The sequence below is a fragment of the Macrobrachium nipponense genome, chromosome 47 (assembly GCF_015104395.2).
Source record: "Macrobrachium nipponense isolate FS-2020 chromosome 47, ASM1510439v2, whole genome shotgun sequence".
NCBI lineage: Eukaryota > Metazoa > Arthropoda > Malacostraca > Decapoda > Palaemonidae > Macrobrachium > Macrobrachium nipponense.
In genome coordinates, this window is record NC_087222.1 from 19,312,816 (window position 1) to 19,326,535 (window position 13,720).

The following is a 13,720-nucleotide window of genomic DNA, read 5'->3' on the forward strand; positions in this document are numbered from 1 at the left end:
CTTTCCAACACCCATGGTCGGATCTCCTCTTCAGCATGTTGCAGTCTTTCTTGTCCTTCTTCGCCGAGAGAAGTTTCTCTCTGTGTCAGCGTTCAGGGGCTACAGAGCTGCCCTTGGACTAATCCTTTGCTTGAAGGGTTTCGACCTCTCCTCCTTTTGGAGATATCCAGGAATTCAGTCCCCCTGGGTGGGATGTGACTCTTGTCTTACAGAGCTTGACTTGTGCACCCTAGCCTTTACAAGAGTTATCAGACAGGGATCTAACCTTCAAGACTGTGTTCTTGCTTACCCTGGCATTGGCAAGTAGAGTTGGTGAACTTCATGGACTTTCCTTCACTGTTAAGTACGTAAAGGGATGAAGATCTGCCGTGCTCTAGTTTGTCCCAGAATTCGTAATGAAGACTCAGGATTTGTGGTTCCTGACACCAGATTCAAGTTCTTTTTGATCTCTTTCCTAGAGGACTTTGCTGGTAGTGATCAAGACAATATACTACTGTGTCCAGTTTGAGTGTTGTGGTGCTATCTAAAGAGGTTTCTACATCTCCATCCTGAGTATTGACGACTCTTCGTTAGCGCTGGCTCGACCAAGGAAGATGTGTCCAAGAACAAGATTATTTCCTGGCTTAGTGAGAAAATCAAGAGATCGTACTCTACTTCTGATGAGGTAGTTAGGAGCCTTGCATTCTGGAAGAACCTGTCGGTTTCACAAGTACTAAGGGTGGGAGTGTGTTCATGAAAAACTACATTCACATCCTTCTACCTTCGGGACGTTGCCCATGGGTCCATGGGCACTTTTTTCTTTGGTCCACTGGTGGCTGGTCAACAAGTTGTGTAACTCACCTGGCTTCCCTAGAGAGACAAGTAGCATCTTGCCTAAGTTGTTCAGTTACAAAGAGAAAGTGTGAGTGAGTGACTGGCCTCCTTCTCTTCCCTTTCTCTTTTTATACCCCTCCTCACCTGTAGGGCAGAGGGAAGGTTGGCGTGTGATGCAGGTGAGTTACATAAATGAGTACTGTAACCTGTCTATAATCTAGAACTCTGTAGGTTAATAGATGCATGTCCATCCCCTCTCTCTAGCAAGGGAGAGAGGAGCTGACAATTAAATAAAACACATCGGTTTTATTATTCTTTTATTATCTCAGACATAGGGGGTTCATCCAACCCTTTTTGAATAAACGATGCTATACATGCCCATTAATTTGCAAGGCCCAGAAGACTGGTAGTTGAACATCACATAAGCTCAACAGGTCAGAGGCACAGGACTCCTTCCTCTGCTCTACATGACCAGGAAGGAGGCCCAGGTAAATTGAGGTACCAGTCAGTTCAGAGATTTACCGAGAATCCTCCATCAAGAAGTAAGTTTCCATTTGTAAAGACCGAAGGCTTATATTTGTTTACGAACAAACTACAAATATTTTAAGTAATTTGTATTTTTCTGAACATACAAACCTGAAGGTCTTTACAAAATGTCCCACCTTAAGCCACCCCTCATTCTGCTACCTGAGCCAAAAGGTTAAAGTGAAGCTTAAGGATGAGGTAGGCGGGACTCCCACTCTACTGTTGATAGTTAACCACTTTATTTAAAATTAAACGGCAGTTTCCCAACTTGCGCTGCAATTATATCCATATGTAAAGGACCTTCAGGTTTTGTATATTTGGAAAAATACAAATTACTTGAAAAAAATGGTAGTCATTCCACCTTTGCATCATTGAAAACCAAAAGGATTTTTACTGTATTCATTTTTATTTATGTATGTATACATTCATGTAGATTTTGTAAGGGCTGGAGTTAAATGTGAATATGTTGCTAAGTTGCAAGATATGCAGATACAATAATCGAAGAAATGCTGTAATATGAAATTTTCATAGATACGCAAACCAAAACCTTATTATCATATCTACCATCGCAGCCAACCCCCTTTGTTCATCAGGCCAAAACAAGAAGTGCTTGGTGGATGGCATATGAATGAGGGGAATTCCCTTACCCACTCTTCTTAACCACCAGTTAACCCATTTCCAACATGCACTGAAAGATACTTCTTCATAAAAAGCTCTGGTTTGTTTAGCTCTGAAAACAGTGTCACATTTGTAGAAATGTAGCAGCACATACCTTCCAAGGCCGTCATCTGTGTTGCTGGTCATAAGAGCTATTCATGTATTGTATCCACACTAACAATCAGTGAAACTAATTTGAAAACTTTCATCGCTCTTCAAATTACTACTCAATTTCACCCTTACTATTTCTTGTTATCTACCGCATTTGTGGATAATATGGTGTTATGTATAGCTGGATCATATATAATTAAGCATTTGCTGTGTATTGTACCCTTCCTGCCGTTACCCACAAAACTCTTATGATGGTCTCTTGCATTTGCTATTCTTGGCCTTTCATTTGTTAATAAGATATGTTCATAAGTAATTTGTATTGTAATGTCAAGCTAAGAAGGTTTACAGATGTGAGGTGGTGGGCATCAATTATTAAAGTTCATCTATTGTTGCCTCAGGAATGTTTTGATGCTGTGTCTGGACAAAGTTTGGTAAGATTGTATTCATGTTTGGATAGAACTATCAAATGCACGCTTTGTTAATCGACCTGAGACCTTTATGGGAACCTGAATTGAATTCGATAGATTATTTTACTGCTTCAGTTCTGGCACAATGTTTCCTAACTCTGTGTTGCATTCTTTGATTTCAGATTCTCCCTCAGAAGAACCTTCCTTCCTTCGACAGTTTTGATTAGCTTCAGGATTTCGGGAATGCATGTTCTTTATTCGTACTACATGGAAACAATTACAATAGCAACTCTTAAGTGTATGAGACAACAGTGAATTATTGTATGCATATTTAACAAATTTACAGAACAAGTAAAATTTGTTTTGAATATTAGTTTCATACATCAGCAGTAAAACCTTGGTTGTAGTCCTCCAGGATATTGTACCTAATTCTTAACAGATTTATTCGGTAATTATTTGTAAAACAATTGTGTGTTAAGAGTTGTGAATTGAACACATTGTCATTACAGAACAGGACAGGAGAATAAGGCTAAAATGAATCCAGGACATTCTTCAGAATTTCCTTTGAAAAGTGAAACTGAAGGTGCATCATCACTACCTTCCATAAATCAAGAAAACAGCAACCTGGCTGCCTTTAGTGGAACCAGTGATGGAGACTTTTTGTCTCTGGATCCATTGATGGACATCAAACTAGAACCAGAGGAATTCTGTGAGTCTAATGAAGATGATAAATATTCATATGAAATAAATTCAACAGTGAATGAAAAACATCCAGAAACTTGCAAAAAGGAAGTAAAACAAGAAAGAAGAAATAGTCACAATGGAGAGAAGCCTTTCAGATCAACTGACTGTGAAAAAACATTTTACAAAAGAATTAATCTTACAAATGATACTACAAATCCTACCAGAGAGAAATTATATGCAATGACGTGGGAAAGCATTTCCCAGGAAAAATAGTCTTACACGTCATATGAGAATCCATACCGGAGAGAAGCCATATATGTGCAATGAATGTGGGAAAACGTTTTTCCCACAAACCAGATCTTACACGTCATATGAGAATCCATACCGGAGAGAACCATTCGTGTGCAAAGAATGTGGGGAAAGCATTTTCCAATAAGTCAATTCTTACACTTCATATGAGATTGCATACTGGAGAGAAGCCATATATGTGCAAAGAATGTGGGAAAGCATTTTCCCAGAAACGAGATCTTACACATCATATGAGATTGCATACTGGAGAGAATCATCCATTCATATGCAAGGAATGTGGGAAAGGATTTGCCTACAAACATCATCTTACAACTCATATGAGAATCCATACTGGAGAGAAGCCATTCATGTGCAAAGAATGTGGGAAAACGTTTTCCCACAAACCAGATCTTACACGTCATATGAGAATCCATACCGGAGAGAAGCCATTCGTGTGCAAAGAATGTGGGAAAGCATTTTCCAATAAGTCAATTCTTACACTTCATATGAGATTGCATACTGGAGCAGAAGCCATATATGTGCAAAGAATGTGGGAAAGCATTTTCTCAGAAACCAAATCTTACACGTCATATGAGATTGCATACCGGAGAGAAGAAAGCCAGATAGCGTGCAAGGAATGTGGAAAGCATTTTCACAGAAATCAAGTCTTACACATCATATGAGGTTGCACTCTGGAGAGGAAAAAGAAACAACAAATGATAAAATGAAACAGTTAAGGCAGAGATCTCTCAAATGTCCAACTATATGACAGATCAAATTCACTCACAAAATCTGCTCAAGAAAATAAGGAAAATAATGAAAAAATACAGAATATGGAATGAACAAATCAGTGGAAAACTGGCAGAACACCAAGCCAATATAAAGGCCCTAGCTTCACAAATAGGAAACAAACAACAGAAGATAAAAGTAAATTAGATAAATATTCAGTTTGGTGAAAATTCAAAGATTGTATTGGAAGATGATGAAAGAAACAGTGGAGGTATGAACACAACTGAGCAAGGAAGACCTAGAGAGATTTTGGAAGCCACTGTTTGAAAACCATAGACAACACCTGGATATTCAAATGTATGGAATTAGACAACATCAATGAGGAAATAAGATCTTTCTCGGCAGCACAGATGAGTAAGTGGAAGACCACTCTCTGTCTAAAACACTCTGAGGGCCAGATAGTAATTCCAGACATAAGATCCAAAGAGGAATATTCCAGGGTGACAGCCTCTCACCACTTCTATTCTGCTTGACCATAAATCTGCTTAGTAAAATCTTGAACAACATTAACACTGGCTATGACCTAAGCAGAAGCAGAAAAGAGCATAAAAGAGTGAATCACCTGCTCCTCATGGGTGACCTGAAGTTGTTTGCAGATTCAGAAGAAAAACAAAATTGGAAGAATTAGTTAGGACAGTCTACCAATTCTCAAATGACTTCTGCATGGAATTTGGGTTGGACAAGTGTGCCAAGAGTACAATAAAGAGAGGGAAGAGAGTAATATCAGAAGGAATAAAGGTAGAGGAAGGCATGTTTGTTGAAGACCTGGCAGAGGAGTCTGCATATAAGAACTTGGGAATACAAGAAAACAGTGGTATAGAACACAAGGTATAGAACAAAAGAGAGAAAAGATACAGAAAAAATACATCAGCCACTTAAAGAAGACCTGTAATTGAGAACTAACACCAACGGACAAGATCACTACCATAAACCAGCTGGCAATACCATTGGTGACATATGGTTTTAGCATTGTAGACTGGCCACAAGGTAAGTTCGACAGGATGGACATTAAAACCTGGAAGATTCTCACCCTACATAAATATCTCCCTCACCAGAGAAGGTGGATTATGCCTACAGAGCAGCAATATGAAGTCAAGGTATTACTTCAAAAGCTCTGAGGATGAAAACATCAAAAAGGTTGCCCAACACCACAGGCTAAGAACTTTGCAGATCTGCTAGAAGACACAGAGGGTACTGAGCAGACTCCAGCAAAAACGATAGCCAGGAAGACCAGTCAGAACTAGTCACAGTCAAGAACTGGAAAAATAGTTGAACAGACAAAGAAGAATCACTTAGATGGATAAGAAATGGAGATCTAGGTTATGATGGAGAAATTTTGATAATAGAAACACAAAATCAAGACCTAAAAAACAGCTTCAAGAAAATGGCAAGTATATCAGGGAGTGACCAGTGTAGGTTTTATCATGCAGCGGTTGAGAGTACGAATCATCTGATATCAGCCTGCCAGACCCTGCTTGCAGATGGTCACTACACAGCCCGCCACAACAATATCTGTAAATATATAGATTGGCAAATACATAAAGAATACAGAATTGAAGTGAAAGAAAAAGTGTGGGAGCATGAACCAGATCCAATCACCTCCAATAGGGCTGTTACCATCTTTTATGACAAGGAAATTCCAACAGGAAGATATAGAGAAGGAGGTGCTATAAAACCTGATAATGTGACGGAACCAACAAGGAAAAAACAAAAAAAGCGAAGATTATAGGTGCGACACTACGCAGTGACTTTGGCCTCAATAGAGCTGAAAGGCATAAAATAACAAAATACCACGACCTACAGAACGACCTGAAAAGTACATGGGAACTGAAGGAAATAGAAATAGTACCTGTGGTGATAGGGCAATAAGACTTATAAAGAAAAACCTGAGCAAATATCTTCAGGCAATATCAAGTTACCCAAGTATGAATGAGGTGCAGATTGCTGCCATCATAGGAACGGTAAACACCTTGAAAAGAGCCCTCAGATATGAGGCTAGTGGAACATAGAGGTGCAATCATAGACCCCAGGCTGGAGCCCATTGCACCCCTGATATAAACCGAAAATTAAGAATAACAGAAGCCAGAGAGAGAAGCCCATGTGTAAGAATGTGGAAAGGAATTTTACTGGAAACATCTTATAATGCAAATGAGAATTCACACTGGAAAGTAGCCACTTTCAGTAAACCCTCAATTATCTGATGCAATTTATATCCATGGCTCTTGTGGAGATTGGAAATTTGTGGATATGGTAAACAATCACTTTAAGAATGTAAAATATACCCTAAATCGTTAGAATGATTACTAGCGCTAATTCATGCCGACTGCATAAGGACATGTATGAAGAATGCTGACGAGAACGTAAACATTACAGAGCTATTTGGTGGGAGACAGGTGATTACAGAGACAGTCTTAGTGGGTTAGCCAAGTGTTACTTTTAATGATTTTGTAATATGCAGATTGCACCTAATGGCACAAAGATATAAGCTGATTTTAACAGTAAATAATTATCCGAATAATTGATTATACGAAAATTGTTATTTAGTGCTTTATTTTCTAGTCTGTATTGTGACTACAGTACTGTACAGTATGCGCTAATAAACAATACAGAATGCACTACAGTACTGTGCTGTACACACAATGAAAAAGCAAACTGGACAATACTGTCAGCTGAATAAATGCATACAAAAACTATCCTGAATTTCTGTCACCCTCTCTCATACCTGTTCACATTGCCAAAACTGTTTACTTGTGGCAAACCTGGAAAATCTCTTTTTTCTAGCATCATGATGCATATATGTATGTACAAGCACATGTACGTCAACACAAGTTATTTGTTAGAAAGTAGCTGCTATTGTACTGCAGGGGTTTTGTTACCCGCCACATTAATTAAAAATCGAATAAGCTTTTCAATCAAATCTTATTACAGATGCATCACAGCATTACATCTTAAGCTACTTGGGCTTAGGCAATTGTATATTATTGGCTGAAACAACTTTTAAATGTATATCACACCATATTTACTGAAAGTACTGATTGATGTTAATTACATTCCATAAAAGGATATTAACTTTTTCACGTACTGCACATCAGAGTTCTTGCTCTGAATGTGAGCAATTTATAGAAACCAAGCAACACTCACTGCGTTCTCTAAGGAATGGAAGTCAATCCTTGAATGCTGGCAATGTGAGAGAGAGAGAGAGATGCAAAACTGCAATTGTCATCACCTTTGAAGGCAAAAAAGAAAGTTTACACTTCACATTTGCATAAATTGGTAACAAGACCTTTTAAACCTTTAGAGTGAAGAGAGAGAGAGAGACTTACAGATATTGTGTACTTCAGTAGTTTTTAAATGGTTACAACTGAACAACTGAATAAGCAGCAAACGAGATCTAAATGGAATACTTAATCATTTTGCTGTCTCTTTGACTTATAATATGGTTATGAAGTAACTTGCTCCCAATGCATCCTGAGTTACGATCAGGACTGAATGACAAGTGAACAAGGATAAAAGCAATACTATACCTGGTCTTTTGTTTGTGTTGTATGGACAGGTAATACCTTTAAGTACCTTACTATGCAATTACATTTACATTGTAAAATGTTCAGTTGATTACATGTAAATTACTTCTCTGCAGTTATATCAATATTGTAGTATCTGGTTACTACTACCTTTCTGTTGCATTGTGTATGATCATATGATGACGAGTTAATGTCCCATGGTAAATTGTGATTTACATAATTGTGTTTAACATTAAGCATATTCCATTAAATGTTTACCCAATGTTTCAATTTTGACGTATGATTGCCCAAGTTGTAGGTGATTATAAGGGGTTTTGATCAAGGAAGGACTCCAAAAGTTTTGTAAACAATAAAGAATAATCCAGAGAGAGGAAGAGAACAGCAAGCAAGCACACAGCAAGTGTGTAATTGACTTCAGTATGATGCAGATGGTTATGTATATAAATAAACACACATAAGGTGTATACTATATGTGCGTGCAAAGACAGACACTGATAAGTAAGAAAATTTTTGATGCAACATGACTGGGGAGTTTATACTGATATGTTATTTTGTAATGTGTTCCAAGTTTTTCAGTTCACTGGTATGGCAACTTGAGAGGAGCCCTTGCTTCATATAAAACAATTTTGTTCATAAATTTAACAGTCATAAATTCACTGTAACTTTTGGAGTTATTCTTCAGAGGTGGAAATGGAAGAGAGTGATAATGGGAGACAAACACAAGCCGCCAACGAGAGATTAGAAACTTTCTGTGACACAGTCATGACACTCAGCCGCTCTAAAGTAATAATAAAATAATAATAATAATAATAATAATAATAATAATAATAATAATACGTAATAATAATAATATCCTTTATTTCAGCTCAGTGCCATATACATGAATATACAAACTGCAGAAACTAACATACTCAATCTAGAGACCTTAGGTGGTTACAGTAGTTCAGGTCCAGAGGGCTAAATACAAAAACCGAATGTAAAAAAAAAAACTTTAACTTGATAATAATCACAGTAATAATGAAAAAGTAAAATATCAGCAGTAAATACAATAATAATGACAGAATCTGCAGATGACATCTTGCCAATACAGAGATTAAGTCCTTTAAGGGACAAAGGCCTCATTTTCCCATCTTTCCCACAATTTAGATCTTACCTCACTTCTTTGTATGAGCGAGTTGCTGTTGTTCCTCACTCGGGTTACCACGTGGTTTTCTATGAACATCTGTGTGGCAGAGTGGTAGTGAGGAATGTTTGTGAGGCGTCTCAGAATGTCATTGTGCACAACAGTGATACTTCTAATGGTCTCTCGGGTATAGTTCGTCCAGAGGGAACACCCATAGATGCTGTAGCAGTACGAGCGGAAAAGCAGCACTTTCATGTCTCGGTGACAGAAGGCAAACCTCCTTGCAATCATGTTGCCAGTTGCACATAGTTTACGATGCCTCTGTTCAATGTCTGCTGTATCTTTTAGGTCGTCGGTGATAATGTGACCCAAATACGGAAATTCGTGCACGAATTCCAGCCGATGATTTCCGAGGAAAGTTTGTGGTTCTGCAATATGCTTAAGTGATCTCGGGAGCAGCGACATGCACTGGGTCTTGGTTTCGTTGTATAGGATATCAGATTCCTCTGCATATTGGCGGCAAGTGTTGATGAGTCGTTGGAGACCTTGCACTGATGGGGAAATCAGAACCATATCGTCGGCATAACAGAGGTTGTTTATAGTTGTTTCATTGACAGTGCATCCGATTGGGAGTGAGTTCAGTTTGACATTCAAGGCATCTGTGTACGTATTAAATAGGTATGGAAAGAGAATGCCCCCTTGCTGAAGCCCGTTTAGGGAGCCGAAGGTGTACGATAATACGTTACCCCATTTGACACGGAATTGCTGTGTGAAGAACCAGCAATGTAAAATGCCAATTAGAAGAAGAGGTTCAGGTAGTTTACTCTGTCAAATGTCTTGTAATGAGAACTTTGCTTTTGAGCCAATAATGGTCGTGAAAGCTCCTGAAGAAATAAAGTCTTGCCCCCCACCCCCCATAAACACACTGTTGCAAAAGTTCCCCTGCAAAGCCCCTCCCCCCAATGTGCTTACCCTAGCCTGCCACCCTCACAATACCCCTTTCTCAGTGGGCTATATGGCTGTTAACAGCGTTATTGTTGCATTTTTCTGCCTATGCATTGTTGCCAACCATACAGGAGGCTTTCTATTCATTGTTATATATTGCAAATATATATTTTATAAATAAATATATTGGGGTGCTCCAGTCTTTGCAAATGTGGATTAATGAGAGGTTACTTACGGCCAGGAATGTTAGAAAGTATTTACCTGTAAAATTAATTGTAGGGCACATCCACAATACAGCTTATCTAATATCACAAACAGATTGAAAACAAAAGAACAACTGTAAGTAAAGAATGAATCTGGTAGATGCCAGACAATGAAGTATACTATTTAAAAATCTTGATGACTTCCAGAGGCTATATGAGTCTCGCAGGATAGTTCAGCATAGTAGGAAGTCTCTTAGCAAAATAAAAAAAGGAAAGGATTAGAATGCCAGCTCTCGCTAAATGAAGGTAAAATATAAATTGCCATCAAAATGACCTTACACCATTACAGCATAAGGTCCTTCTTGGACATTTATTTCACAAGTCCTCACTTCGTCCATTGACTAAAGAAACCAGGGAATGTTATGCAAGTCATGTATGTAAGTCCTAGTGGTGGTATATGTATCTTATATACCTGATTAGTGCCGAAAGTAAGTGTGTATCTGTTGTGTAAGTACTAGAGACCTTAAGTAATTCCTTTGCATGGGAAATCTTGTATTGTCAACTTGATCCTTTTCCAGTCTTACCTTGTACAGTATTGCATATATTTCTCATGTGAAGCATCAAATACTATTTGAATTACCTCACAGCATGTCATAAGCTAAAATGCTCCAATGTTTTGTATCAAACCAGTTGTATTTTTGTACAATTATTTTTGTACACTGTAAAACTGACTCTTTAAAGTTTCAAGTAAGTGTTGAAGTATCAACATATTAATGTACTTTTTATTTATGACTACCATTAAAGTGACCTTGTATTGAATAAAAGCTGATTTTCCCATAACCTGAGAAATAATCATCTTCAAGGGCCTTTCCTAGAAAAGTCTAAAACTACATTTTTCAAAACACAGGACTTCTATGTATTGTCATCTAAAGGATGGACTCAGAATAGCAAATTGTTCCTACACAAACACAAACCCTCTTTCTTTACATATGGAAACACCTTCAGTGGAACTGGAAACTGGCCATTTAATTCTTAACAAGGTTGTTAGGTAGTTAACTACTGGCAGTGGGTTGGGTAATCTGACCCTTCCACCTGACAATGCATCATTTATCTTCAAGCCGTTTGTCGAGATACATGCATCTTTCTTGCCTCTGTCCAACAAACTGGTTTTCTTCACTGCAACTCACTGATCCTAGTTTTTCCAGTGTGATTGTTTGGTGATATTGTGTTTGGTATATTTTGTGATTTGTGAATGCAATTATGCAAACCCATGACTTATCACAGCCTAAGGAGGGAAGGTCTCATGCCATGTGGCATTGCCCTGTCATAGGGAATGTTCCTTGCCATCGCTTCTTCTCCTCTTATGAAACTGATCCTCACAGCTGATGCACTCATTGCCACCAGCATGAGTGGAACCAGATGAGCCCTTGTCCTGAGTGTCATGATTGGCCTTTGGAGCAATGGACAAAGTTCGCAGAGAAAAGGAAATACAAGAGGAAGGCTTCCCACATGTCATCAAAGGGAGACATGCCTCCAGTGATGCTGAGGGTTGCCAATCCTTGTTGTTCCTTCCTTCCTCCTATGAAAACTGCCTCTCGTTGCTGCTCCCTCACAGTGAGAAGTAACTCCGTGATCTCCTATTGCTCTGTGGATGGAGAGTCCGCAGGGAGGGACGATGGATCAAGATGACAACTTGGAGGCTGAGAACGAATGGAGGAAGCTTCATTTAACCCAACTTTTTCAGGGTTGAGGGATTTACAAAATTTGTTGAGGGAAGCTTAGGGAGCTATGGCACTAGGACCCCACAGGGAGCTCCCCAGGGATCTCCAGGGAGCCTTCAGTCTGGGGGTTGATCCCCCATCTCAGTGCCTCCGTGACTGCTGCATCTGTAACTGTGACTATTGCCACAGTTACAATGTCAACAGGATCCATGATCACGGCCATGGTCCCCATGGTCATGCATGCAATCTTGGTCCAGTTGACCCCCATACTTCTTCCAACTTACTCCTCCTCTAGGTATGTACCACTCCAAGACTTGGTGGCGAAAAGTACCAACGAGACAGGAAAGAGCCCAAGGAAGAGACATCACAGTCATCGTCGTCATCTTTGTCGTGTTCCAGAGCCTCCTCCCCTTCTTCTTCCAAACGTCCTGTTGCGCAGGCAGACCAGAGGTAGAAGGTCACTACTCCCTACCATTAGACATGTAGGCCTTCATACATATAGCCTATTTCTTTGGAAGAGCCATAGGGATCAGCCACATGCTCTTCCATGTCCACGGACACCGGAACCACACCACAGGGTTCTCCAGACCCCCGTGATGTGTGAGCAACAGGTGCACGGGTCTCCACAGATACCCAGTCACCAAGACTGGTCTCCAGAAGTCACATTCTAGGGGCAGTATAGAATCTTCCTCCTCTGTAAGCGTTACATGCTTTTCCATGGATGTTGCATGTATGTGGGTCTCTACGGAGGCCTGTGGCACCAATACCAGTTGAGGAAAAGTCCTATTCATGGACTGGTAAAGTTTCTCCTACCATTGCACAGGGTCCCACAGACTCTTGTGCCATCGATGAGTGCTTATGGTTAGTGAAAGAGAGTGAACCAACAGCTTCCAGGTCCACGGTCCCAAAAGGAGAGAGTGCTGGGGTCTCAAAAAGGTGAAGTTGACCCACGGATAAGCTTAGGTTTCCGGCAGGTCCGGGAAGAGTGCTATGCCTCTCTCAACTGTCCCCTCAACGTCCTGGGTTTATACCAGGAGGCACAAGTCAGACAGACCTGGGGCTCGAGATTGGAATCATTTGCCCTCCCATCCCAGCCCACATACGAGAACTTATGTCCCAAGTTCAGAAAGGTCATATGGTCGAGTGGTGCAGAGTAGATCAGGGGGTTCTGATGAGGGTTTCTCTCCAACTGAGGGAGGACCGTGACCTGGAAGGGCTTGAGGGTCCTTTTCCTCAGGACTACAGAGGACCTTTGTTAAGGTAATGAAACTGATTCGTCAGTATAATAATCTCAGAGAAGAGACCATGTCCACTCCCTCCTGTGGATCGTCCCTCTGCAAAAGGAACCCAAAGCTTTGTTGAGACTGTTGTGGCCTGATCTTGCTGAAGGGGTTCTAGACCAAGTAAGTTCTCTGGCATCTGAGGAAGAGCTCTCTCTTCATTCTAGCTGCTCGCACACGATACTTCCCTCTCCTCTTCTTTGTCAGAAGCATTTCTATGTGTCCTCATGGAGGTCACAGCCGAACCAAAAATGTTAACCTGAACCTGGTTCATCTAGGCCCAGGTCTGTAGCTGGACCAGCTCCGTGAAGCGGAAGTTGCCCTCTTGCAGCAGGAGTCAGCGGCTCTGGAATCAACTGCTTTATTAAAGAAATTGGTATATTTCCAAACATACAAACCTGAAGTTCTTTACTTAGGGGTTTAGCCTGAAGACACAAGTTGGACCATCTGTCAAACTTTCATAACAGTCATTAACTACCAATGGTAGGGGGGGGGGAAAGCTGTGCCAACTCATCACCCTGTACTCCTCTTTTTGCCTTTTGGATTAGGTACCAGAATGATGGGTGGCTGAAGTGGGGCTGTAAATGTAAAGACTTTCAGGTTTGTATGTTAAGAAAATACAAATTACTTAAGAATTTGTTAATTGTTCCTAC

The 13,720-nt window shown here is 40.0% G+C and overlaps 2 protein-coding genes across 5 annotated transcripts in view; both read left to right on the forward strand.

The window, feature by feature from the left end:
* The window catches only part of LOC135204743 (zinc finger protein OZF-like), a 535,786-nt gene that overhangs the window by 243,162 nt on the left and 278,904 nt on the right, over positions 1-13,720 (forward strand). The window contains exon 3 of one of the 4 annotated variants that reach the window (XR_010312322.1): positions 2,696-3,413. The exons of the other annotated variants lie outside the window; for them this stretch is intronic. The gene's annotated coding sequence lies outside the window, so the exon portion shown is untranslated. Of the gene's footprint in view, positions 1-2,695; positions 3,414-13,720 lie in introns of those variants that run through there. 4 annotated transcript variants of the gene reach the window in all.
* LOC135204554 (gastrula zinc finger protein XlCGF49.1-like) lies at positions 3,521-4,168 on the forward strand. Its single transcript, XM_064234713.1, has one exon. The coding sequence runs from the start codon at positions 3,521-3,523 to the stop codon at positions 4,166-4,168; it is 648 nt and encodes a 215-aa protein (XP_064090783.1).